The sequence below is a fragment of the Carcharodon carcharias genome, chromosome 5 (assembly GCF_017639515.1).
Source record: "Carcharodon carcharias isolate sCarCar2 chromosome 5, sCarCar2.pri, whole genome shotgun sequence".
Lineage (NCBI taxonomy): Eukaryota > Metazoa > Chordata > Chondrichthyes > Lamniformes > Lamnidae > Carcharodon > Carcharodon carcharias.
In genome coordinates, this window is record NC_054471.1 from 16,614,090 (window position 1) to 16,640,973 (window position 26,884).

Below are 26,884 nucleotides of genomic sequence, written 5' to 3' on the forward strand. Positions count from 1 at the left end.
AGTCATGAATCATGGTGGACAATTAAACAACTAACCAGAGAAGGAGACTCAAGAAACATTCCTATCCTTCATAATTGAGAAGCCTAGTATATTGGCACAAAAGACAAGGCTGAGGCATTTGAGGCCACCTTCAGCCAGAAGTACTGAGTGGTTGACTCATCTCAGCCTCCTCCTGAGGTCCTCAGGTGTGAGTTTTTAGCCAATTTGATTTACTTCACTAATATCAAGGAAGGTACTGAATACTGCAAGGGCAATGGGCTCTGACATCATCCCAGCAGAAGTACTGAAGGCTTGTGCTCCAGAGCTAGCTGAGCTTCTAGCCAAGCTGTTCCATTACAGTTACACCACTGACATCTAGCCAACAATGGTGAAAACTGCCCAAGTAAGTCCTGTCCATGAAAAGCAGGACAAATCCACTCATTCACTGCCCCATTAGTTTACTCTCCACCATCAGCAAAATGATGGAAGGTATTGTTGACAGTGTTATCAAGTGAAATTTACACTTACACCCGCTTACCAATGTTCAGTTTGGGTTCAGACAGGACCACTTGGCTCCAGACCTCATCGCAGCCTTGGACCAAACTTGGACTAAAAAAGCTTAATTTAAGAGGAAAGGTTAGAGTAACTACCCTTGACTTCATCGAGTGTGGTTTTAGGGAGCCAAGCAAAATTAAACTCAATGGGATTGGGGAAAGCTCTCCACTGGTTGGAGTCCTACTGATAAAGGAAGATGGGTGCAGTTCTTAGAAGTCAATCATCTCAGCCCAGGACATTGTTGCAGCAGCTCATTGAGATAGGGTCCTAGGCCTATTCATCATCAGCTATTTTATCAATCACTTTCCCTCTAACACAGGGTCAGAAATAGGCATGTTCATTGGTACAGTGTCCAGTACCATTCGCAACTCCTCAGATACTGAAGTGGTCTGTTCCCTGATGCAATAGGACTTGCCTGAACAATATTCAGGCTCAAGCTGATAAGTGGCAAGTAAAATTCATGTTACACAACTGCCATGCCATCTCCAAAAGGAAAGAACTTAGCCATCCTCCCTTGACATTTAATGGCATTACCAATGCTGAATCCCCCACTATCAACATCCTGGGGATTGCCAAGAAACTTGATTGAACCAACCATATAAAGAACGTGGCTACCAAAGCAGGTCAGAGGCTGGTATTTCTGTGGTAAATAACTTCTTGACTATCCAAAGCCGATTCACCACCTACAAGGCACAGGAGTGCAATGAAACACTCTCACTTGCTTGGGTAAGTGCAACTCTAACAACACCCAAGAAGCCTATAAACATTCATAGGATCATAGAATTATTACAACACAGAGGAAAGCCTTTAAGCCCATTGTGTCCATGCTGGCTCCCCTAGGGAACAATTTACATACTGCCACTCCCCCATCCTCTCACCACATCCCTTTTCAGATGTTTAGAAAATTTGGAAAATGTAGAAAAACAGAAGGAGGTCACTCAGCCCACTGTGTTTGTACCAGCCGAAAAACGAGCTCCTCTCACCCTGGTCCCGGCCAGCCCAATCCCATTTTCCAACACTTGGACCATAGCCCAGGAAGTTACAGGACTTCCGGTGCATATCCAGACACCTTTTAAATGAGTTAAAGGTCTCTGCCTCTACTACCCTTCCGGGCAGTGAGTTCCAGATCCCGACCATCCGCTGGGTGAAAATATTTTTCCTCATCTCCCCTCTAACCCTTCCACCGATCACTTTAAATCTATGTCCCATGGCCACTGACTTCACTGCTGAGGGAAATATGCCCCTCCCATCCATTCTATCCAAACCCATCATAACCATGAACACCACAATCAAATCTCCCCTCAGCCTTCTTTGTTTCAAGGAAAACAATCCCAGCCTATCAATCTTTGCTCATAGTCCAGACAACATCCTCATAAATCTCCTCTGTACCCTCTCTAGTGCAATTATATCCTCTCTGTAGTGAGGTGACCAGAACTGCACACAGTACTCAAGTTGTGGCCTAACTAGTTCTTTATATCACTCCTGCATAACCTCCCTGCTTTTTTATTCTATGCCTTGGCTAATAAAGGAACGGATTCCATATGCCTTCTTAACCATCTTATCGACCTGTCCTTCAGGGATCTGTAGACTTTACTTCAAGGGCCCTCACTTCTTCTGCACATCTCAGTGCCTGCTTGTATTGAATATTTGTTTGCCTTCTTTGCTCTCCCCAAATGCAGCCGCTCACACTTCTCCAGGTTGAATTCCATTTGCCACTTTTTTGGCCACTAGATCAGCCCATATATGTCTTCCTACAGTCTACAGCTACCTTCCTCATTATCAATCACACGGCCAATTTTTCTGTTATCTGCAAACGTCTTGATCATGCCCCTTATATTTAAGTCCAAATCATTAATATATGCCACAAAAAGCAAGGGGTGGTGTACTGAGCCCTATGGAACCTCACTGAAAAGAGTCTTCCAGTCACAAAAACACCCATCAACTGATCCAATTTTGTATTCAGCTTGCTACATTCCCCTGGATCCCATGGGCTTTCATTTTTTAGCCAGTCTGCCATTTGAGACCTTGTCAAAAGCCTTTTAAAATCCACGTAGACCACATCAACTGCACTACCCTCATCAATCCTCCTTGTGACCTCCTCAAAAAATTAAATAAAATTAGTCAGACAAGATCTTCCCCTAACAAATCCATGCTGACTGTCCTTGATTAAGGATTTTGATCCAGCAAAGTATATATTTCCAAGTTAGAATGGTGTGTGATGCAGAAGGAAACTTGCAGACAGCGAAGTTCCCATGCAGCAGGGCCACTCAACAAGTTGCTCTCCAAGCCACGTGCCATCCTGACTGAAATTGTATCTCTGTTCCTTCTCTGTTTGCTGGGTCAAAATCCTAAAACTCCCTTCCTAACAGCACTGTGGGTGTGCCTACACCACATGGACTGTGTGGCCTGGAGGGGAATTAACAAATGGTGATGTTTCTATGCATCTACTTCCCTTGTCCTTCAAGGTAGGAGAGATTGCAGGTTTGGAAGGTGCCAAACAAGCGGGTTACTTTACTCTGGATGGTGTTGAGCTTGTTGAGTGTTGCCGGGGTTACAGTCATCCAGGCAAGTGGAGAATATTCCTTCACAATTCTGACTAATACCTTGTAAGTGGTGATCAAACTTTGGGGAATCAGGAGTTGAGTTACTTACAACAGAATTCCCAACCTCTGATTTGCTCTTTGAACCTCAGAATTTTTGTGGCTGTATCAGTTAAGTTACTGATCAATGTTTTGTTTTTCTTTGTTCTTTCTTGGGATATGGGCGTCATCAGCATGGCCAGCATTTGTTATCCAACTTTAATTTCCCTTGTACTGTGTGACTTGCTATACCATTTTGGAGGACCTTTTAAGAGTCAACAACATTGTTCAGGGTGTGGTGTCACAGACCAGGTAAGGATCAGGTAAGTTCCTTCCCTAAAGGGACATTAGTGAACCAGATGGATTTTTACAACAATTGGTGATAGTTTAATGGTCACCATTACTGAGATTAGCTTTTAATTCCAGATTTATTAATTGAATTTAAATTCCACCAGCTGCCATGGTGGGATTTGAGCCTGTGTATCCAGGGATGTCTATATTATTAGTCTAGTGACATTACCAGTATATCACCATCTCCCCAGCATTGCTCCCACAGAGTTGAAAGTGGGAACTAAATGATGGTAATGAGCCGTTGAATGTTAAGGGTGAAGCACGGTGTCACTGGGAAATAGAGTGCATCGTAAACCAAGTGTTAAGTTGAGAACTTGTTGCTAGTGGGATCTCTTCGTTATGCATTTCTCAAGCTATAATTTAGATTATAACTTTAAAATTGCAAAAGAACTGCAGGCTAGTTAAGATCAAAGTTCACAGTATGCTTCACTCCCTGTCTCCTTTATGCTGCTCCACTCGGATCCCAAATGGGAACAAAAACTATAATGTGAAGTGATGTCACAGGACAAGGTGGCATGTGGAGCGAGTATACTGGGTAAGCTTTTAAATTAATCTGAATTAATCAATTATAAAGTAAGACCTGATTAATTAATTAGTATAAAGCTAAAGCCAATTTGACAGCATATCATATAACAACAGAGTACTCACTTAATTCATCAGATCTAGCGAATAAAGTTAAAATGAAATAGCAAGGGATAGTAAAACTAAAGGGTTCTGAATTTTTCAGTAAATTAGAATCTGAGGTACACAGATAATAAGAGTTAATTAAAAACATTTAAGGTAAACTGATAAAATAAAGTGACGTCAACACAAGGTAAGGAGCCGAACGGTGAATAGTTGGTAGATTAAATTTAATAGTCTAATAGGTAGCGGCATAGCAGGGCTGTACATCCTGTTCCATGTGGAAACTCCAGGAAGCTTCTCATGTCCTCAACAAGCACATGTTCAGGAAGTGTTGCTATCAGGAGCAGCCAATTTAAGATTATCAGTTGGGCTCGCAATGTGACTCACTTACACTTACGGGAAGATACACATACTCATGCACAGGGACCTGTCCACTGAAAGCAGAAAGAACATGTCCAGGCATTGTGCCTTTTTTGAATAAAATGAAAGCATGGGAAACAATAGTTCCCTGCTGCATTCTCACCAATCAAAGTTGTCTTGCCAAACATTCAGCACCCTTTCCTCATGCAGTATTAATTGTTGCACCCTTTGAAATTCAGCATTCTTGCATCAGTCATGATGAGTGCAAGACATAAAGCTCCAACGGCATGTCTCTTTTTTTTTCATCAACACTGAAGTTCTGTACCACCAAGTATTTAAACATGGAATGGTTACCGCACACAAGGGAGCCATTTGGCCTATTTTGACAGGGCAAGAGCAAATCACCTTATCCCACTATCACTATCCGCCCAACGCTTTTCCTCATAGCCCTGCAAGTTTTCTCTATTTAGCAGATTATCTAGCTCTCTTGCAAGCCACAATTGAATGTACTTCCACCACACTCACAGGCTGTGCATTGCAGATCCTAGCCGCTTGCTATGTAGAAAGGATTTTCCTCCTGTTCGCATTGGTTTCTGCTCACCCTAAATTGGTATCCTATGATTAATGATTGTTCTGTCAATGGGAGCAGTTTCTCCTTATCTACACTTCATGATTTTGAACAGGTTTATCAAATCTGCTCTCCATCTTCTATTTTCTGAAGAGCACTTTCCCAGCTTCTGCAGTCTATCCATGTAATTGGTCCCCCATCCCAAATCGATTCTTGTTCTGATAAAGATCATCAGCTGACGGGCCTGATGAGTGTTTCCAGCAATTCCACATTTCTCCACCCATTTTTAATGTTTGGCTTAGCTGTGAACCACACCAACCATTGTGATCAATTTGTCAGTTTTTTTCATAACCTTTAAAGTTTCTATTTGATCATCACAAATGTCTCTGATTTTCCAAAGAAAATCAAAATTCCTTCACCTGACTAACATGTTAAACTCCTGATATCAGATTCATCTTTGCTTGTTCCTTGCAAAAGTAAAAACATTCATCTCATAATTGAATGACCAGAGCTGCACATGTCATTCAGAAGCATTAATATTTGACTAATTTTTGGATTCTTTCTTCCATACTCATCCATTGTTCGAAATTAAATTATGTCTGCCATCTTATATCGCAGATATATAAAAGATCTAACCCTTTCTGAATTTAATTACATTAGTTATTATTAGCAGAGCTTTCTATTTGTATTTACCTATTTCACATTAATTGAATTGTTTGAGCACTGAAACTTTAGAACGAAAGTTCAGCATCTAGAAATCTGGGAATGCTCATTTGCATCAGGTTTTCCTTGAAATATATATTTTTCATTTTTCAAGAGAAACCTGACAATAGCTAGAGATAAAAACAGAAAATGCTAGAAATAGCAGGTTTGGAAGCATCCATGGAGAAAGAAATACTTCAGGTCTGTTTTGATCCAGTGAAGAAAAGGTTGAGGATAAAAGAAGACATACTGGAAACATTAATATGGAAGGTCTGAACAGATGTGACAGAGAAGGAGAGACTAGGAGAATGGAATAGCATCCTTACATGAAATATACTGAAAACAGCTTTGGGAGTCAGTGGACTTATTGTAAATTTTGGTTGATATCCTATCCCAAGAAATGGCCATAGAGAAATCAAGGAATGGTAGGAAAGAGTTGGAGATAGACCACGTGAAGTCAAGAGAATGACAAAAATTGGAATCAAAGTTGATTAAATTTTCCAGTTCAAAGCGAGAGCAGGGAACAGCATGGATACTTTACTTTAATGTATGAATGTAGTGGAAAAAGAGGTGAGGAAGGGGGTCTGAGTAGGACTGGAACAAAGAATGTTCCACATATCCCACAAAAAAATCACACCCAGTACCCATGCAGGTAGCCATAGCAACATCTTTTATTTGGAGGAAGAGTTGGATAAGTTATTTAATGCAAGAAGAGGGTCAGCTAGGCTGAGGAAGGTGGTGCTGGATGGGGACTGTTTGAGCCTCCATTTAGAGAAAATGTGGAAAGCTTTGAAACCATCCTTATAGGGAACAGAGGTGTAGAGGGATTGCAGGTGTGGAAAGTAGAGAGATAGGATAAGGAAACTAGAAGCTGTTGAAGTGACAGAGGACATTTGAAGAATCATAGATATAGGTAGGAAGAGACTGGACAAGGGAAGAAAAACTAGAGCTGAGATAGGAAGTTCAATGGAGAAGGAAAAAGCTGAAATGTTTTTATAATTGCCAGAGATAATTCAAAATTAGGACAGAACTGCAATGTTTTTTCCTTTATGTGAACATTAGTCTGCTGTGCTTGCTTTTTGATTCAGGTGAATGGGAGAACTGGAAAACCTGGGTTCAAGAGTATTTATATCCACCTGACAGTGAGCCAGACTACACTTCAATCCTAGTACCAAATGTTGACAATGTTAGGACCAACTTTCTTGTGGACATCATAGCTAAACAGAATAAGGTAAGTGCATAATAGAAGAGTTTCATTATTTTGTCAGCACAGTAGCATGACATGGTCCAGAAATCCACTCATGCCTGGAATTGGGTGCTTAGGGGTTGGGACATGCTTTGCATGCCCTTTTAGTGTTGATTCAGGCAGCATATTTCATGCTGCCTACTGATTATATCACATAAGTGATAGCCAGTAATATCCATGGTGCTTATTGTCTGCATGCCTATTAAGGGGTTTGGATCTCAGATAGGGGAGGCACAAAAAAGCTACAGAAGGCAGGAAACAGTGCTGGAAACAAATGGATGCAGCAACTGAGAGAACACCAAGGTTTGCCAATACTGCCTTGGAGGTCCTATTCTGGGTGGTGAACATAAGGACAGATAATCTCTCCGGCAGATAAGACACCATTCAAAAATCAATTCAGAGGACAGTGGGAACGTGCAACAGAGCATTTCAGTTTGACATCCAGGATCTGTCTGCAATGCAGAATAAGTTCAATGTCCTAACTAGAGCTGTCAGGGTAGGAATATTTCTATCTTCTTCTCTGCTTCTTTCTACAATATTTGTAGACTTACTAGTCACAGTACTCCCCACTTTCCTTGACTATCTGACAATTATTGCATCAAATTTCAGTACACCTCCTTTTGACATTCGTCGCTATTTCCACTTTCACTTCCCTGAAATTTGCAACCAATACACTGTACATTAGCTATTCATAGAATCATAGTGAGTTTATGGCACAGAAAGAGGCTACTGGGCCTACCGTGTCTGCGCCGGCTGATAAACAAGCCACCCAACCTAATCCCACTTTCCAGCATTTAGTCCGTAACCCAGCAGGTTACAACACTTGAGGTGAGTATTCAGACACCTTTTAAATGAGTTTAGTGTTTCTGCCTCTATTACCCTTTCAGGCAGTGATTTCCAGACCCCTACTACACACAGGGCGAAAACACTTTTCCTCAATTCCCCTCTAATCTTTCTACCAATCACTTTAAATCTATGTCCCCTAGTAACAGACCTGTCTGCTAATGTAAATAGGCTCTTCCCATCCACTCTATCCAGGCTCCTCACAATTTTATACATCTCAATCAAATCTCCCCTCAGTCTCCTCTGTTTCAAGGAGGACAACCCAGCCTATCCAACCTTTCCTCATAGCTGCAATTTTTCACTTCTGGCAACATCCTCTTAAATTTCCTCTGTATCCTTTCTAGTGCAATTACATCCTTTCTGTAATGAGATGACCAGAAATGCACATAGTATTCAAATGTTGGCCTAACTAATGATTTGTATCATTCCAGCATAACCTCCTTGCTCTTATATTCTATACCTTGGCTAATAAAGGAAGTTATTCCATATGCCTTCTTAATCACCTGTCATGCTACCTTCAGGGATGTGTGGGCATTCACTCCAAACTCCCTCACTTCCTCTACCAGGGCCAGGGAGAGAAATCATGGGCCCTGGTGCTTCTCCTTTTCCAGGGCCCCTTTTTCCCCACATGCCCACCAACCCTGACTTAATCCTTCAATTCGATCATGCAAGAGAGTATTCCCCCCTTCAGGATTCACCAATTAATTCACCAATCACAGAAAGGCATTGTTGGCATCTGGTTACAAATATCATCCAATATATATGCAGCATGTGTCATTAATGTTAAGAGGAATGACCATATAATGCAGTGTTAGTTTGTGTGTGCAGCCTATAGGTGATCCCACTGCAACTATTAAATAAACCAGAGAGTACAAATTTTACATTAACAGCATCATGCAATATTGTTAATTTGACAGGAAAATAACCAGTTAGTTACTTATAATGCTATGCAGACAATAACACTGATTTTGGTGATTGCCTCAGCACTCATTAACATGTTCTGGACATTGCACCATATGGACACGGTGACACTAAGTTCATATTTGGAGGAAAGATTCAATACTTGCAACCCAGATAAACTGCACAAGGTCTTTTACATTCTCTTGAAGAAGTACAAGACTTTCTCCTGCCTGAGTGCATGATGTTATTCAATATTATTATTTCACTGAAGGAGTGAAATTGTATTCTATTTCATCAGTAACCTCACAGGGTAGAAAGAGCAAATGACATCTGAGAAACAAAGTGGAATGATTGAAAAACATAGATCTTCACTGTCAGGAGGAAGCATTGGAGTCCTCAGGTGTCTCTGTGTAACATAACTTTTAAGAAGCCAGAGAACAAAAACTGAATAGTTTACAAATGTATCCATGGTTACATGATCAGCAGCTCTCTGATTGCTATTTGTCATTACAATACATTTTCAATATCTACTATGCAACACAATTTTATCATGTTATTTCATTCCTCAAAATAACTCATAAAAGCACCAAGATAGAGTAGGACAAAGGAACAAGATTGAAGTCAATGGACAAGACTCTTGATCATCATGTGCAGGGTAAAACAGGTTACAGTTTCACTATGAGCCCATTACGCACTCCTGCCCTGGCAATTTCACTCCACAAAGCCTGCTCCAGTAAATTTCTACTAGCAACAAAAGAAACAGAACTCCAGCCATGATTCCATCTTCTGTTTGAAGGTAATTATGGATGACAAAAACCATCTGGCCCAGTTCATCTCATTCATCCAGAATGAAATATGAACATATGTATTAGTAGCAGGAATTTGGCCCCTCAAGCCTGCCCTGCCATTTGATAACATTGCCACATTATACCAGTGACTGCAATTCAAAAGTATTTAACTGTCTGTAAAGTGATTTGAGACATTGCGAAAGGTGCTGTATAAATGTGGTTTTGTCTTTCTTTCATTACATCTGCATACAGGAGGCAGAGTGACTGTAGCATGGTGAAATTGGAGGCCCAGTGCTGATTCTGTAAGGATAATTAATCACAAAGCAATCAAGTGATGTCAGGAAAGCGGCTACAAATAAATCATTACATATACAAAGCAATTCAACTCTGTAGCCAATTCAATCTGACCATTCTGACTTCTGTGACACCAACCCACAAAATACCCCTTTTCTGCTAATGACAATATTGCCAGGATTTGTCAATCAGACATCTACCAACAGTTTAGGAAAAATGTATATTAAATTATTGATCTAAATTTTTCAGTGAAGAATGATACATGTTGCATAAATTCAGTAAAAACTTAATTCAAAAACTGGACTATTTCCCCTTCCCCCGGAATCTGTCATACAAATTATGTTATACACTATGAATTTACAGTCTAAAATGGAAAAAATTAATTAATAAATAAGAAACTTCAACAGCAAGAAAGAGTTACACCCCAACACCACACCACTCCCTCAACCTCCCTCCACATCGCCCCTGCCACCCCACTTCCCCAACCCCCCAAACCCCTCATCCTAACACACCCCACCACCTCAATCACACCAACCTCCTCCCTCCCACCCCTCCAACACCCCTCAACCACTTTCCATCCCTCCAATACCCCCAACTGCCCCCCAATACCCCCAACCTATCCTTACAACATTTAAGAATTATTTAGATGAGCACTTGAAATGCCATGGCATACAGGGATATGGGTCAAGTGCCAGAAAATGGAATTAGAATAGATAGGTGCTTGATGGCTGGCACAGACAATAGGCCGAAGGGCCTGTTCCTGTCCTGTATAACTCTATGACTATGACTATCCCCAGCCCCACTCCTCTGACACACCCCAAGCCCCCCACCACTCCAAACCCCCCCAACCTCCCATCGCCACCCACCCCCAAAACCCCCCCCATCCCCAACCCTTTCAATAGCCCCAGACCATCCCCCCACCCCCAAATCCAGCATTCAAATGGCTTTAAATTAGAAATTTCACTTACCAATTTTCCAAGCGAGAACACTTTCAGTTGCTGCACAGCTCTTTCCAACCTTTGGGCAGCTTCGTGGTTTAAAAAATTTTTTTTTTTTTAAATTTAAAAAAAATTGGGACAACAAAGTTGCCCGAAGATCAGAAGCAGTAGTGAAGCAACTTGGCGAAACTGGCCTGACAGACAGGCTTTTAAAAAATTGGAGCTCTCAGGATGACGGTCCTAATTTTTTTTTAAGTCAGTCTCTCAGGTCTGCTCTGCCTCTGGCTGCTCAGGCTGGAGGTCAACAAGAAATTATGTTTAGAGCAATGCAGTCAGGTGCCTCCACCCACCAACCCCCAGATCCCAGGCCCTAGGGTTTGGTATCATCTGCATACCATTGTCACAGGCCATGTCCCCTACATGTCTCAGTGTTCTCCCATTAATTGTATATTCCTTTACCTTAACCTCCCCAGATGAATCACCTCACAATTCTCAGAGTTGAATTCCATTTGTCACTTTTTTGCCCACCTGACTAGCCCATTGATTCTTCCTGCTGTCTAAAGCTATCCTCCTCACTATTGACCATTTGGCCAAATTTTGTGTCATCTACAAACTTCTTGATCATACACCCTACATTTACATCCAAATTGTGATTATATGCCATAAAAAACAGAAGACCCAGTACTGACCCCTGTGGAACCCCACTGGAAACAGCCTTCCAGTCACACAAACACCCATCAACAATTGCACTTTGTTTCCTGCCACTGAGACAATTTTCTATCCAGATTGGCACATTCCCCTGGATCCCATGAGCTTTTATTTTTTTAACCAACCTGCCATGTGGGACTTTGTCAAAAGCCTTGCTAAAATCCATGTAGACCACATCAGCTGCACTACTCTCATCAATCCTCCTTGTTACTTTTTCCAAAAATTCAATTAAGTTAGTCAGACACGATCTTACTTTAACAAATCCATGCTGACTATCCTTGATTATTCTGCACCTTTCTAAGTGGCAGTTTATCTCTCAGAATTTATTCCATTAATTTGCCCATAACTGAGGTTAGTTAGACTATTTTACCATCAGAGCCACAGTCTACAAGACCACACAAGGCTCACACTAATATTCATTCCTTTGTTGCTGCAGAAGGTCACCCACATCCTCTTGACATCAAAGGAAGAAGAGCCTGCCTGTACACTCTTTTGCCCATCAAACAGAGCATGTTTGGCATCAAACGCAGGAGGATAGCTGCACTCATGGCAACTGACAACTCTGAAGGGATGTCATGCAGGGCCCCTTTATACTTTATCTTCCATTGCCCTTGTTAAGTACAGGAGAGGAACTCAGTCAAACAGCACTGATTTCCTCTTACCACCTGTCAGTAAAAAAAAGGTGTTTGAATTAGTTTTTTATAAAGAATAAGCACTGGTGTATTGTTTCCCAACCCCATGGTTTTTGGGTGATCTGATTTTTACTAATAACTCCATAGCAAACTGAAATTAGGATTAACTCAGAAGGTTAGTTTATTTTGCACGTTCAAAACCCGTGAAAAGAAGTGTCCACAGCTTCCCACTCCGCACTTACACAGTAAAGGGAGGGATAGAGGAAAGGAGGTTTACAGCACAAGGACCACAGAGAAACTGAATATTGGTTTACATGGGTCTCAGAGTCCAGAATCAGAGTTTCACGTAGGCTTTTGAGGTCAGCTGACTGGAGACCAGGGTTGGAGGGTTCACTTTTCAGGTGGTGTTGATGTAGCAAGCTAAAGTAGATATGCGAGGATTGAGTCAGTTCTGTAGGCAAAGGTACTAAATCTTGCAGCAGAGTCAGATTAGATGGCTGGTTGTCCTGTTTGAATAGAGCCGGCTTCTTTGTGTCCAGCTAGTCGAATGATAAAACAGCAAACTGCCTGTGCAGCCCAGAAATGTAATATTACATTATTCAAAAGACCAGAATTTTGGGTCATGTGACCTTCCTTCTCCATAATGACATCAACACAGGATGTTTATCCAGCATTTAGCTTTGTTTATGGGACTGATAATAGCATGGATTTTTTGTGCCCGTTGGCATCGGGTTTGTTCGGTGGCATGAGCAGACCATTTGGCTTGATCAGTTTCACGATGGTGTGAAACCTGTTCACAATCGTCTGCTCAACCTGCTGATGATGGGCTGTGTTCTCCGCCATCGGACTTTGGGAACCTCATTGTAATATATCAGCATATACTTATTAGGCCTGCCCGCTGGAATCACACCCTCCTCCCGTTCCCCGGATCATCCACCCATGTCGGGAGGGAAGCACGCTGGGGTAGACCAATACTAAAGACATGCAGAAGACGGGACTTACCTCCCGGGACTTTGCTCACATTGCGGACAACCGAGGAGCAGAAGGTGCTGGAGCCCGACAGCAACAGCACACTGGAGGAATATCCTTGGCATGCTTGGTGGATTCTCATGGACATGACAAAGCGATGCGCAGAAGTTGGATAGTCACTGTTGATGCTCACAACGGATGATAGTTGAGGGGTTGGAAGAGGAAGGGCTACTATCAGCTGGGAGAGGAAGAGGTGTTAGGATGGAGTGAGGTTGGGATGGGGGAATGAAGGCATCAAGATGGGGTGAGGTTGGGAGGGGGGGAATGAAGGTGTCTTAAATCTTCAGAGAGTGGTCTTGCCCTGCTGCAGCAGTTGAGACTACAAGGGAGAGGAATGACTGGTAAGTAGTGGATAAGGTCAGGTAAGTACTTCCTACTTTTAGCACTTATAGTTTAAAGTCTTTTTGTGGTTTATAGTTTGTATGTTCTGTAGTAACAAGAATCAGGAAAGAAGGGCCTAGAGTAATTGATTTAAAAGATTTAACTTAAGGGGATAAGTCATGGCAGGAGAGCTTAAAGCTCTGGTGTGCTCCTCGTGTTCCGTGTGGGAAGCTGGGAACATTTCCAGTGCCGGGACCAGCATGTATGCAGGAAGTGTGTCCAGCTGCAGCTCCTGGAAGCTCAGGTTTCAGAGCTGGAATGGTGGCTGGGAACACTGTGGAGCATCCGCGAGTGTGAGAGCATTGTAGATAGCACGTTTAGAGATGTGGTCACACCACAGTTGAAGGGACGAGGAAGGAAGGGAATGGGTGACCTCCAGGTAGTCCAAGAGAAACAGGCAGGTAGTTCAGGAGTCCCCTGGGGTCCTGCTTGCAATTCCATTTTGGAGGCTGATGAGGGTGCTGGTTCTTCCAGGGAGTGCGGAAAGAGCCAAGTTTCTGGCACCACAAGCAGCCTGTCTGTACTGGAGGGGAGGAAGAGAGGAAGGGCAATAGTAACAGGGGATTCAATAGTCAGGGGAAGAGATAGGCGCTACTGTGGCCTTCAATGTGACTCCAGGATGGTGTGTTGCCTCCCTGGTGCCAGGGTCCGGGAAGCCTCTGAACGGCTGCGGGGCATCCTGAAGGGGAAGGGTGATAAGGCAGAGGTCACGGTACACTTTGGTACCAATGACATAGGTAGAAAGAGGGATGAGGTCTTGTGTCAAGAATTCAGGGAGTTAGGCAGTGGACTGAAAAGCAGGACTTCTCGGGTTATAATCTCTCGATTACCCCCAGTGCCATGTGCTAGAGAGCACAGAAATAGGATAATAGCACAGATGAATACGTGGCTTAAGAGTTGGTGCAGAAGGGAGGGTTTTAGATTCCCGAATCACTGAGACCGTTTCTGGGGAAGGTGGGACCTGTACAAGTGGGACGACCCACATCTGAACCAGAGCGGGTCTAACACCCTTGCAGGCGGGTTTGCTAATGCTGCTGAGAGGAGTTTAAACTAATTTGGCAGGGGGAGGGGACACAGAACGTGAGCAGAACAGGGACACATCATAATGCAGTAAAACAATCAAATCAGAGGGAGTACAGCTGCATTAAGTTTCAAGGGAGTAGGGCAAGGCTGGCTGACGTCGACTTTAGTGCTAGGAGTATTACAGGTAAAATGGATGAATTAAGGCTGAGGATTGATACATGGAATTGTGATAGAATAGCCATCACAGAGATGTGATTGAGTGAGGGGCAGGTTTGGCAGCTCAACATTCAGGGAAATAGAATATTCAGGCAAGACAGGGGAGGGGGTAAAGGAGGAGGAGGTGTTGCATTATTAGTTAAGGAGTCAGTTTCTGAGGAGATTCACCAGGATGTTGCCTGGGATGAAACATTTAAGTTATGAAGAGAGAATGGATAGACTTGTGTTGTTTTCGTTGGAGCAGAGAAGACTGGGGGCTGAACTGATTGAGGTGTCCAAGATTATGAGGGGCATAGACAGGTTGGATAGGGAGCAGCTGTTCCCCTTAGTTGAAGGGTCAGTCACGAGGGGACATAAGTTCAAGGTGAGGGGCTGGAGGTTTAGGGGGGATGTGAGAAAAAACATTTTACGCAGAGGGTGGTGACGGTCTGGAATGCGCTGCCTGGATGGGTGGTGGAGGCAGGTTGCCTCACATCCTTTAAAAAATACCTGGATGAGCACTTGGCACCTCATAACATTCAAGGCTATGGCCAAGTGCAGGTAAATGGGATTAGGTAGGTAGGTCAGGTGTTTCTCACGTGTTGGTGAAGACTCAATGGGCCGAAGGGCCTCTTCTGCACTGTGTGATTCTGTGATTCTTTCAGGATGGGATGAGATTGGGAGTGGGTGAATTAAGGTGTCAGGATGGGGTGAGGTTGAGGGGGTGGGTGAAGGTGTCAGGATGGCGTGAGTTTGGGGGGAAATGAAGGTTTCAGGATGGGGAGAGGTTGGGAGAGGGGAAATAAAGGTCTCAGGATGGGGTAATGTTCGGGGGGGAGAGAGAACAAGGAGGAGGGGATATCGGAGGAGAAGGCGCCAACTGGGGAGGTAGGTGTAAAGTGGGTGTGGAAGTTGTAAGAGAAGAAGAAGAACAGAGGTGGGATGGTGTCTGGCGGGTGGAAGGGGCTCAGAGACGGGACAGTGTCTGGGGAAACGAAGGGGTGTGAAGTGGGGGGCGTTACCGGGGAGAGAGGAAGGGGTGTGGAGAGAGGAGGGTGTCTGAGGCGAGGAAGGGGTGCGGAAAGGGAAGGGAGTAAGGGTGGAGGAAGAGGTAGGGCTGGAGGAAGGAGTCGGGAGGTGTGAGGAACTAAGGGTGGCAGAAGAAGTAAGAGTGCAGGAAGGGTGGGGACTAAGTGGGTGAACAGTCTGGGGGTGTGGGAGGACAAGGGAGTTCAGCAGGGATGGGGTGTGAAGTGGGGATGGGGTGTGGGCGGGCAAGGGATGTGGAGGATGGAAGGGTTGCATAGCAGGGGATGTGCAGGTGAACGTGCACGGGAGGGACTAGAAACATCCAAGTCTGCTTCCTGGGGAGTGAGCTGAGGGGGTGGGCATAGTATAAAAGAAGGGTGAAAATGACCGAGGGCAGAGTGAGGTGGTAGGGTGGGAGGGTGAGGGTTCGAAGGTAGTGATAGAAGGGATGGTGAAGGTGGTTGGTGGGGGACCCTGAAGTAGATACAGACCATAGGGGTGGGATGGAGTAGGTGGGGAGGTGAATGTGGATGGGGTGGAATTTTCAGGAAGGAAAGGCACATAAACATTCACCTGGACATCCCCGAAGGAAAATAGTTGTGGCTGGTAGGTAATACAGGGAAGGTGCAAGATGATGCTGAGGGTTGGGGTGGGGGTGGGGGGGGTGCGGGTGTTGGTGGTGGTGGGTCAATTGTGATGTGTCAGGAAAACAGGTGACTCAGGGGAAATAAGGAGATAGAGGTAAAAATGAAGGATTCTGAAATTGATTTTCCTCTAATCAAATTGAATAATGAGGGGGTAATTGAAAACTTAAATGTAATATTGAGTTACCTACCAGACACATGTCAAAGTGATCTGGAGAAGCTATTGTAGCCACATAAAACAGTTTCTGAGAATAAGCTGGGGAGCACAAATTTAGCTATACAAGATGTGTGTGTAGAAGTTTCATCTTTGATAAGGCAACATCCTTGTAGATTAAATCCAGCAAAATTATCACAAGTACAGAAAGAAATTGAATTCATGCTTCAAAATGACATAATTGAGTCTAGTTGCAGTAACTGGGGTTCGCCCATTGTGCTAGTACTGAAGCCGAATGGAACACAAAGACTGTGTGGACTATCAAAAGGTGAATGCAGTGACAAACGTGGATTCATATCCTATACCATGTTTGGAAGATTGCATTGAGAAAGTGGGACACTCAAATTCATCACAAAGATTGACTTGCTGGGAGGATATTGGCAAGTACTGTTATCGGACAGAGCAAAGGAGATATTGGCTTTTGTGTTGACAGATGGACTATATCAATTTAAAGTCATGCTGTTTGGTATGAAAAATACACCAGCAATATTTCAAAGTCTGGCAAACAAAGTAATTGCAGGACTGAGCAATTGTGCTATTTATATTGACGACTTGACAGTTTTCAATCAAATGTGGGAGGAGATTAAACAGTTTTTTTTTGCATCAGTATTTACTCAGGAAACTGGCATAGTGCATAAGGAAGGAAGGGAAACAAGCAGTAGTTTCATGAGGGAAACTAGTGTAGAAATTGCAGGGGCCCTGGCAAAAATATTTAAAATGTCCTTAGCCACGGGTGAGGTGCCGGAGGATTGGAGGGTAGCGCATGTTGTTCCGTTGTTTAAAAAAGGCTCCTAAAGTAAACCAGGTAATTACAGGCCAGTGAGCCTGACGTCAGTAGTGGGTAAATTATTGGAAGGTGTTCTGAGAGATCGGATGTACAATTATTTGGACAGCCAAGAGCTGATTAAGGATAGTCAGCATGGCTTTATGCGTGGTAGGTCGTGTTTAACGAACTTGTAGAGTTTTTCGAGGAGGTTACCAAGAAAGTAGACGAAGGAAAGGCTGTGGATGTTGTCTACATGGACTTTAGTAAAGCCTTTGACAAGGTCCCACATGGGAGGTTAGTTCAGAAGGTTCAGACACTTGGTATCCATGGAGAGTTGTAAACTAGATTCGAAATTGGCTGTGTGGGAGAAGGCAGAGAGTGATAGTGGATGATTGCTTCTCAGACTGGAGGTCTGTGACTAGTGGTGTGCCTCAGGGATCTGTGCTGGGACCATTGTTGTTAGTTGTCTATATCAATGATTTGGATGATAATGTGGTGAATTGGATCAGCAAGTTTGTTGATGACACTAAGATTGGAGGCATTGTGGACAGCGAGGAAGGCTTTCAAAGCTTGCAGAGTGATCTGAACCAACTGGAAAAATGGGCCAGAAAATGGCAGATGGAATTTAATGCGGAAAAGTGTGAGGTATTACATTTTGGAAGGTCAAACCATACACAGTAAATGGTAGGGCACTGAGGAGTGTGGAGGAACAAAGGGATCTGGGAGTTCAGATACATAGTTCCTTGAAAGTAGCGTCACAGGTAGACAAGGTTGTAAAGAAAGCTTTTGGCATACTGGCCTTCATAAATCAAAGTATTGAGTATAGGAGTTAAGATATTATGGTGAGGTTGTATAAGACATTGGTGAGGCCAACTTTGGAGTATTGTGTGCAGTTCTGGTCACCTAACTACAGGAAGGATATCAGTAAGATTGAGAGAGTGCAGAGAAGATTTACTAGGATGTTGCCGGGTCTTAAGGAGTTGAGTTACAGAGAAAGGTTAAACAGGTTAGGACTTTATTCCTTGGAGCGTAGAAGAATGAGGGGAGATATGATAGAAGTTTATAAAATTATGAGGGGTATAGACAGAGTAAATGCGAGTAGGCTCTTTCCACTTAGATTAGGAGAAATAAACACGAGAGGACATGGCTTTAGGGTGAAAGGGGAAAGGTTTAGGGGGAACATTAGGGGGAACTTCTTCACTCAGAGAGTGGTGAGAGTGTGGAACGAGCTACCATCTGACGTGGTAAATGTGGGCTCACTCTTAAGTTTTAAGAATGAATTAGATAGATACATGGATGGGAGAGGTCTGGAGGGTTATGGACTAGGTGCAGGTCAATGGGACTAGCAGAATAATATTTTGGCACAGACTAGAAGGGCTGAATGGCCTGTTTTTTGTGCTGTAGTGCTCTATGGTTCTATGGTTCTATGAGCATTTACAACATCTGCAAGAATTATTTACTCAGTTACAAGACGCTAGTTTGATGATGAACTTGGCAAAAAGTGAATTTGCAAAAGTGCAATTTACATATCTAGGCCATTCCCTTGGACATGGTAAGGTGGCTCTGAGAGATGTGAAAGTCAAGGTTGCCATGGATTCCCCAGTGCCTACAACAAATCTAGAAGTTTTGAGATTTCTGGGCTTGAGTGGGTTTTGCTGGAAATTTGTACCAAATTTTAGCAGTGTGTTTGCCGCATTAACTGAACTATTAAAAATCAACAGGAAGTTTCAATGGAGACAGGAGTATCAGAAGGCATTTGACAGTTTGAAAATTGTATTGACTACGACACCAGTTTTGGCAGTACCCAATTATGCCAAGCAATTTAAGTTGGTCATTGATGCAAGCCATATAGTCATTGGGGCCATACTGTTACAAGAAGATGAAACTGGAATTGAGAAACCAACAAGGTATTTTTCACAGATGTTGAATGTACAACACAGGAGATATTCAACAATCGAAAAGGAGACTCTGAGTCTGGTGTCAGCATTGCAGCGTTTTGATATTTACGGTGCAAACAATTTGTCAGAAATAATTGTTCATACAGACCGCAATCCTTTCGAGTTTCTGGACAAATTTCAAGACAGAAGTGTGAGGCTGTTCAGATGGAGTTTATTACTGCTTCCATTTAATCTACAGATTATATATGTGGCTGGACAAGAAGACCTAATTAAGAACATAAGAACTAGGAGCAGGAGTAAGCAATTCAGCCCCTTGAGCCTGTCCCGCCATTCAATATGATCATGGCTGATCTCATTTCGGCCTCAACTCCAATTTCCCACCCTCTCCCCATAACCTTTCAACTCGTTACTAATTAAAAATCTGTCTATCTCTTCCTTAAATTTATTCAGCGTCTTGGCATCCACGGCACTCTGAGGTAGTGAATTCCACAGATTCACGACCCTTTGAGAAAAGTAATTCCTCCTCATCTCTGATTTAAATCTACCACCCCTTAGCCTAAAACTATGGCCTCTCATTCTAGAATGCCCCATAAGGGGAAACATCTGCTTCACATCTACTTTGTATATCCCCTTTAGCATCTTATATACTTCAATTAGATCTCTCTTCCTTCTAAACTCTAGTGAGCATAGCCCTAAACTGCTCAATCTCTCCTCATATGACAAACCCCACATATCTAGAATCAATCTAGTGAACCTCCTCTGAACCGCCTCCAATGCAACTACATCCTTCCTCAAGTAAGGGGACCAAAACTGTGCACAGTGCTCCAGGTGCGGTCTACCAATGCCTTGTATAGTTGCAACAGCACTTTCCTATTTTTATACTCTATTTCTTTAGCAATAAATGCCAAAATTCCATTTGCCTTACTTATTACCTGCTGTACTCGCATACTAGCTTTCAGCGATTCATGCATGAGGCCACCCAAATCCCTCTGCAGATTCATTGTCTGGAGTTTGAAGCCCAAAGGGGAAATTGGACATTTAAACTCTGGACACTGGACTGGAATGATTGATGTTTATACCAAGGACACACATATATATATATATATATATATAATATATATATATATTACATTAATGCATGCATTTGGTAATGTAATAGTGTGAGTATATAGATAAGTATAAGTGTAAGATGGGTTTAGAAAATGAAGCCATCTTTTTAAATTATGATGGCACATTTTCCTGTAGGGAGGGGTGTGTCATAAAAGTATAACAATTCTCACAATATTATTGTGATTTATTGTAAAGGTAGGCTAATAGTGGAGTTTGGATAGTTTCTCTGTGTGTGTGTGTGTGTGTGTGTGTTTTAATTGAAGTGGAGACTGCTGGTCTGTCGGCTTTGACTTATCAGAAAGAAGCTCGGTTTGAAATGCTAAATACGTAAACATGGCTGAAGTTTTAGAACGTGAGGTGTGGGGAAAATTTTTAGATAAACCAGAATAGTTTGAATTTCAAAGAGATAGTAAGATGTTACACCTAGCCAGAAGAAGCTAAGCCAAACGGTGTGTTTATTTTTCCCAAAGATTACTGATCAAATTGGTCCTATGAAAAGGTTTGTATTATGTGAGGGGTAAAATTCCAAAAACATAGCAAAACAATGGAATTTGCATTAAAAAGGGAAAACAGGCATAAAGGAGATGAGGCTATGTGTCAGAGGAGAAGGAATCCTAAGATCTAACACATGTGAAAAGCCTTCAACTTCTGTGCATAAAGTTGTCATCTGCAGAAACCAAAGCTGAGAAAACTCACTTTGAATTCTCCTATCCAAGCTATTTTGTTGCTTTGCCTGGGTCTGTTTAAATCTTTTTGTTTTTACTGTTGCCTTAATGGAAATGTATCTGGGTGCCAGATTAATTAGGGGTTTTAGGAATTATTATAGTAGTAATTTTTAGGGCTATATATGTGGTTGAAATCTTTTCATTTGTTAATAAATGTTTAATTTAATTTTCTAATAACCTCTGAAGTCATGGTAGTCTTATTACTTCTCAATTCAGGGCATGCATCTGGAAATAATTGCCTTAATGATCCTGTCAAGGGCCTCAATTGGCTATTGACAGGTCGGCAGACAGACAGCTGATGGCACTGTCCACCCACCTTCCTGAATATTTCATTGGGGCAGGATGACGTCGGGGGTTTCCCCCGACATCATCCCGCATAATTATAGTGTCGGCAACCGGGCCCCGCCCCCAACCCGCTGACGGAAAAATTCGGGCCAATGTATTTATTATCAAAAAGTGAATGCAGTAACAAAGGCAGACTAATATCCTTTTCCGTGATTGGAGGATTGTATCAAGAAAGTGGGACAGTCAACATTTATCACAAAAATTATCTTGCTGCAAGGATATTGGTTAAGTACCTTTCTCAGAAAGGGCAAAAGAGATATTAGCTTTTGTGGTGCCGGATAGTCTATTTCAATATGAATCAATGCCCTTTGGTATGAAAAATGCACCAGAAACATTTCAGAGACCAACAAAGTGATTGAGGGACTGAGCAATTGTGCTGTTTATATTAATAAATTGTGCTCAGTCAAATGTGGGTGGAACATTTACATCATTTAAAGGAACTGTGTGATCGATTGCAGGAAGAAAATTTATTTGTAATGTTGGCTAAAAGTGAATTTGCAAAAGCGTAAGTTACATATTTAGGCCACACTGTTTGACATGGTCAAGTGGCCCCATGAGATGCAAAAGTAAAAGCTTTTGTGGAATTCCCATTGCCTACAACAAACTGGGAAGTTTTGAGGTTTCAAGGCATGAATGTATTTTATCGGAAATTCATCCTGAATTTCACCAGTGCAGTTGCTCTGCAGACTGGACTGTTAAAAAAGAAGAGAAAATTTCCAATGGACACAGGAGTGTCAGATGCATTTGACAGCTTGAAAGCTGTACTAACTATTACACTTGTTCTATCAGCACCTGATTATACAAAGCAGTTTAAGTTGGCTATTGAACCAGTGATGTGGGTGTTGGTGCTGAAGATGAACTGGGAACTGAGAAGCCGGTAGGATATTTCTCATGGAAGTTGAATGTATATCAGAAGAAATATTCAACTATAGAGAAAGAGACTTTAAGTTTGTTGTTAGCTTTGCAGCATTTTGAAGTGTATGTTGAAAACAATTCTTCTGAGCCGGTTATATGTACTAATCATAATGCTTTGAAGTTTCTGGAAAAGTTTAGAAACAAAAGCGCCAGGTTGTTTCAGTGGATTTTATTATTGCAACTGTTTAATATACAAATTATACATGTGGCAGGGTGAGAAAATTTAATTGCAAATGCATTGTCAAGAGTTTAACGTTCAAAAGACTTGGATATTGCCAAATGGAGAATGGACTGGAATGACCTTTATTTTTAAAACAGGCTTTTATATATATTAGGGGAGGTGACGGCATAGTGGTATTGTCGCTGGATTCGTAATCCAGAGACCCAAGGTAATGCTCTAGGGTCAAATCCAAATCAATAAAAATCTGGAATTAGAAGTCTAATGATGACCATGAAACCGTTGATGATTATTGTGAAAAACCCATCTCTTCACTAATGTCCTTTTGGGAAGGAAGTCTGCTGTCCTTACCTGGTCTGGTCTACATGTGACTCCAGACCCACAGCAATGTGGTTGGCTCTGAACAAGGGCAATTAGAGATGGGTAATAAATGCTGGCCTAGCCAGTGATGCCCACATCCCATGAATGAATAAAAAAAATCATATTCAGTGATGTACTCTAAAGTGTAATAGTTTCTATGTATAGATACATGTAGTAAGGAATGAGAAATGGGTTGAATAATGAACCATCTTTTTGAAATTTTGATTTGGTTCATTTTTTACAAGGAGGGTGATATGAGAATGAAATTCTAAAAAATATTTTTGGGGGATATTGTGCTATTCTGTGACATAGGCTCTATGTGTGTGTGTGTGTGTGTATGAGTGATTTAATTAAGCTGGGGAAGGGTACTAGAAGAAGAAGTGGGGGCTTTAAAAAATGAAAGGATAGAGGCATTAGGTTTGAGGTACAAGTAAATAGGTTGAATCTAACATTTGCATTTTTAGATAAATTGAAAGTTCATTTTGATGTCAAAGGGAAGTCAGAGGTCCCTTCCCACGGCAGCTTCCCATGCAATTGCAGAAGGTGCAATACCTTCCCCTTTACCTCCTCGCTCCTCATCATCCAAGGGCCCAAACACATCTTTCAGGTGAAGCAGAGCTTCACTTGCACCTCCTTCAATTTTGTCGACTGAATTCCCTCCTCCCAGTGCGGTCTCCTGTATATTGCGAAGATCAAACACAGACTGGGTGACCACTTTGCGGAAACCTGTGGTCTGTCCGCAAGCATGACACAGACCTTGCTGTCACTTGCCATTTCAACACATCATCCTGCTCTCATGCCTACATGTCCGTTCTTGGCCTGCTGCAATGTTCCAGTGAAGCCCAATGCAAACTGGAGAAACAGCTTCTCATCTTCCAATTAGGCACTTTACAGCCTTCTAGACTTAACATTGAGTTCAACAACTTCAGACCATGAACTCTCTCCTTCATCCTCACCCCTTTTTTAATTCCCCCCCCTTTTTAAAATTTATTTTTACTTTTTATCCACTTATTTTCATTTGTATTCATTTATTCATTGTTTTATTTTCTTTTAACTCTTTTAATCCCTTTTTCCAACCCTTTTCCCCCAATTACTGCCTCCTCCCCCACCCAAAAGGGCCTTCTGTTACTTATTCTATGTTGTTCTTTCACAGAGTGCTGACCCTTGTTCTGCTGTTAACACATTCTGCTTTCTTACCTTTATGCCACTATCAGCACCTCATTTAGCCTTTAGCATAACCATTAACACCCCCTTTGCCTTTTCGTCCATGACATCTTTGTCAATCCCTCCTTAGCCTTCTATCCAGCTTCACCGGCTCTACCCCCTTATACCATATAAATTTTATCACATTTCTACCTCTCTTTGGCTCAAAAGAAGGGTCATACAGGCTCAAAATGTTAACTCTGTTTCTCTCTCCACAGTATTTTCCAGTATTTGCTTGAATGGGTAAAAATCCTCTATATATAACAAAAATATATTTTGATATCATGACAGGCAGTACTTCTGACTGGAGAACAAGGAACAGCAAAAACAGTAATGATTAAAGGATATTTGAAGAAATATGACCCTGAAGAACATCTGTCCAAGAGTTTAAATTTCTCTTCTGCCACAGAACCCTACATGTTTCAGGTAACATACAACTTTATGCAAATGAGCTTAAATTATGTTGATGGATTTTATACCTGATTGAAATTCTCATCTTTTTAACTTAAGGTTGCTGAAAACTACCCCGTATGTACTTATGCCAGGAATTTTATCTATGCAGCAGATTTTTAAATTTCAACATCAGTATGTTCACCACTGCACCCCAAACTGAATTCTTTGCTCAAAGGAAAATGTAAAACTTCCCAGGCATAATGTGCCCTGTCATACCCCAGGAACAGCAGTAGGCTATTTAGTCCTTCAAGACTTTTAATTACATAAAATTCCTTTAACTTGTTATGATTCTTGACCAAAACCCAAGTTTTTGGTATGATCGGGTTAAAGACCAATAACGTTTGTTTTGTTTGAGAATCAAGAATAAAGCCACAAGATTCCATGGATTTTAAACAAACAAAAATAAACTTTACTATACAAGGTCAGAATGATAAAACAATTACAATATCCATCTTATTCTGTAACACTCAGGGTTAATATGAGGTGCACGTGAATTAACAGGCAAACTGTGGTTGAACACATCACAAGCCAGATCCCACGGAATGTGTCAGTAAGCACTGTGAGTCAACAATTTTGTTGAGGCTCTGTCTCTCTCACGAGGGATTCCAGTCTTCACATTTGAAGATCTAACCTTGGAATTCTCTCCATAATTGCTCCAACTTGGACAGCCCCAATGATGGCTAACCTCGCAGGGTTTTGATCTCGTCCCCTGACACTCTGTTCCCCTGGATTTCTGAGTCTGCACACCAGCCGCAACATATTGCCACAATTTCAGCCCTTTAATAGCCAGCTAGCATCAATGGGCTGGCACCGCCCTGAATTTCACAAGCTCCAATTTCCCATGCTACACCAAACTGTAAATGGCTCCCAGGGCTTCTTCTGAGCCCTAACTCTCTTCAGCACGGAGCCAGTGACCTTCTGCTACATTCTTAGCTCCCCAGGATTTCTCCTGAGCCCTAACTGTGCAAGGCTATCAAATGGCTCCTGGGACTTCTCCTAAGCCCCAACTATATAAAGTCAGCTAACAGCAACAATTTCGCTGCCCGGAGCCTTCTAACAGCAGCACCTTTTCGGTATGTCCCTTTTCCCTGTTCCAAAATACTCGCTGACCCACCAACCACACAGATACATTGAAACCCTAGAACCTTCTTAATCTCTAGCCATCTTCATAATGACGTAGCCTTACTCCCAAAACAAAACAACTCTCTTGGCTGCATTTCTTTTCAAGCAGTGTGGACACTTTATCTCCAATTTGCCAGCTAAGAAAGTGCAGCTGCTGTTTTATGATCTTACCTTTCCAGCTGTTATCCCCTTAGGTCAACATGGCTCTAACCTTTTAAGTGTAATTGTCTTCAAGCTGCTTTAGTTACATTTATCCCATTTTCTACAGTTGAACTTTGACCTTCCCAGAACTAAAAATTACCTCTAGGATAATGTGCCCAGCCAGATCCCAATATACCCACTAACACATGCTACCCATTTTGCAAATTGCAATCACAGCACAGAGGCATTGAGGGCTGCTAGGATATTGACTGCTCTATGTCTTTCTCGTAAGCATATAAACGAAACTACCTAGGCAAGCTGCAATATCAGTGTGAGCATAATTCATTATCCAGAATGTTTTGTATTTCTTAGTCTAATGCCTGCTGATATAATGCTTTCCTTTCCTAACAGTTTGTGTATGTTGTGACAAACTATCTGATCTTGTGCTTCTTCCCAGTGCAACCTTGTGCCCGGTGCGTGTGAATGGCTTGCACCCGTATATTGTTGGAAGATTGGTTGGATTGTAGTGATACAACCTCTATATGGACATAGGATGTTATGAAGTGGCAGATGATGTATGCCAGGTGAACCAAATCCACAGGGGAAACTAGTTTGCGCTATCACAATGGTTTTGCAATTTGTTTTTATTACGAGAAGATGTGTGCACTGAATTCAGAAGTAATGGGCGGAATCGTCCCAGACTTGCATGGTATGGTAGTAATTGGTAAAGGGATTTCACGCCATATCATCCCAAACCCGCCACATTATTTATGCACTCCCAGGAAGCATGCTGTTTCCATGGAGGGCAGGCTGTCAATTGCCCGCCCGCCATCACCCTGCCGCTGCATCACGCCAGGTGCCATATTTAAAGTCCAGCCGCAAACACACATCTCACTGCTTCCAGAGCACCACTGCTGCATGGAAGACATGGCCCAAAAACTTAAGAGGACTGCAGACCCCAGATTCAGCGACCTGACCCTTGAGCGCCTTTTGGATGCCATGGAAGGCCGCTGGGATGGCCTCTACCCCCCGCTCTGACCTCAGGATGGGCAGCAACAGCACTAGCCCAGCTTGGGAGGTGGTGAC

At 42.4% G+C, this 26,884-nt stretch overlaps 1 protein-coding gene across 1 annotated transcript in view; it reads left to right on the forward strand.

The window, feature by feature from the left end:
- The window catches only part of LOC121278115 (dynein heavy chain 8, axonemal-like), a 1,831,678-nt gene that overhangs the window by 1,184,408 nt on the left and 620,386 nt on the right, over positions 1-26,884 (forward strand). The window contains exons 55-56 of the mRNA XM_041188200.1: positions 6,807-6,949; positions 24,374-24,508. Coding sequence (XP_041044134.1) covers positions 6,807-6,949; positions 24,374-24,508 — 278 coding nt within the window. The remainder of the gene's footprint in view (positions 1-6,806; positions 6,950-24,373; positions 24,509-26,884) is intronic.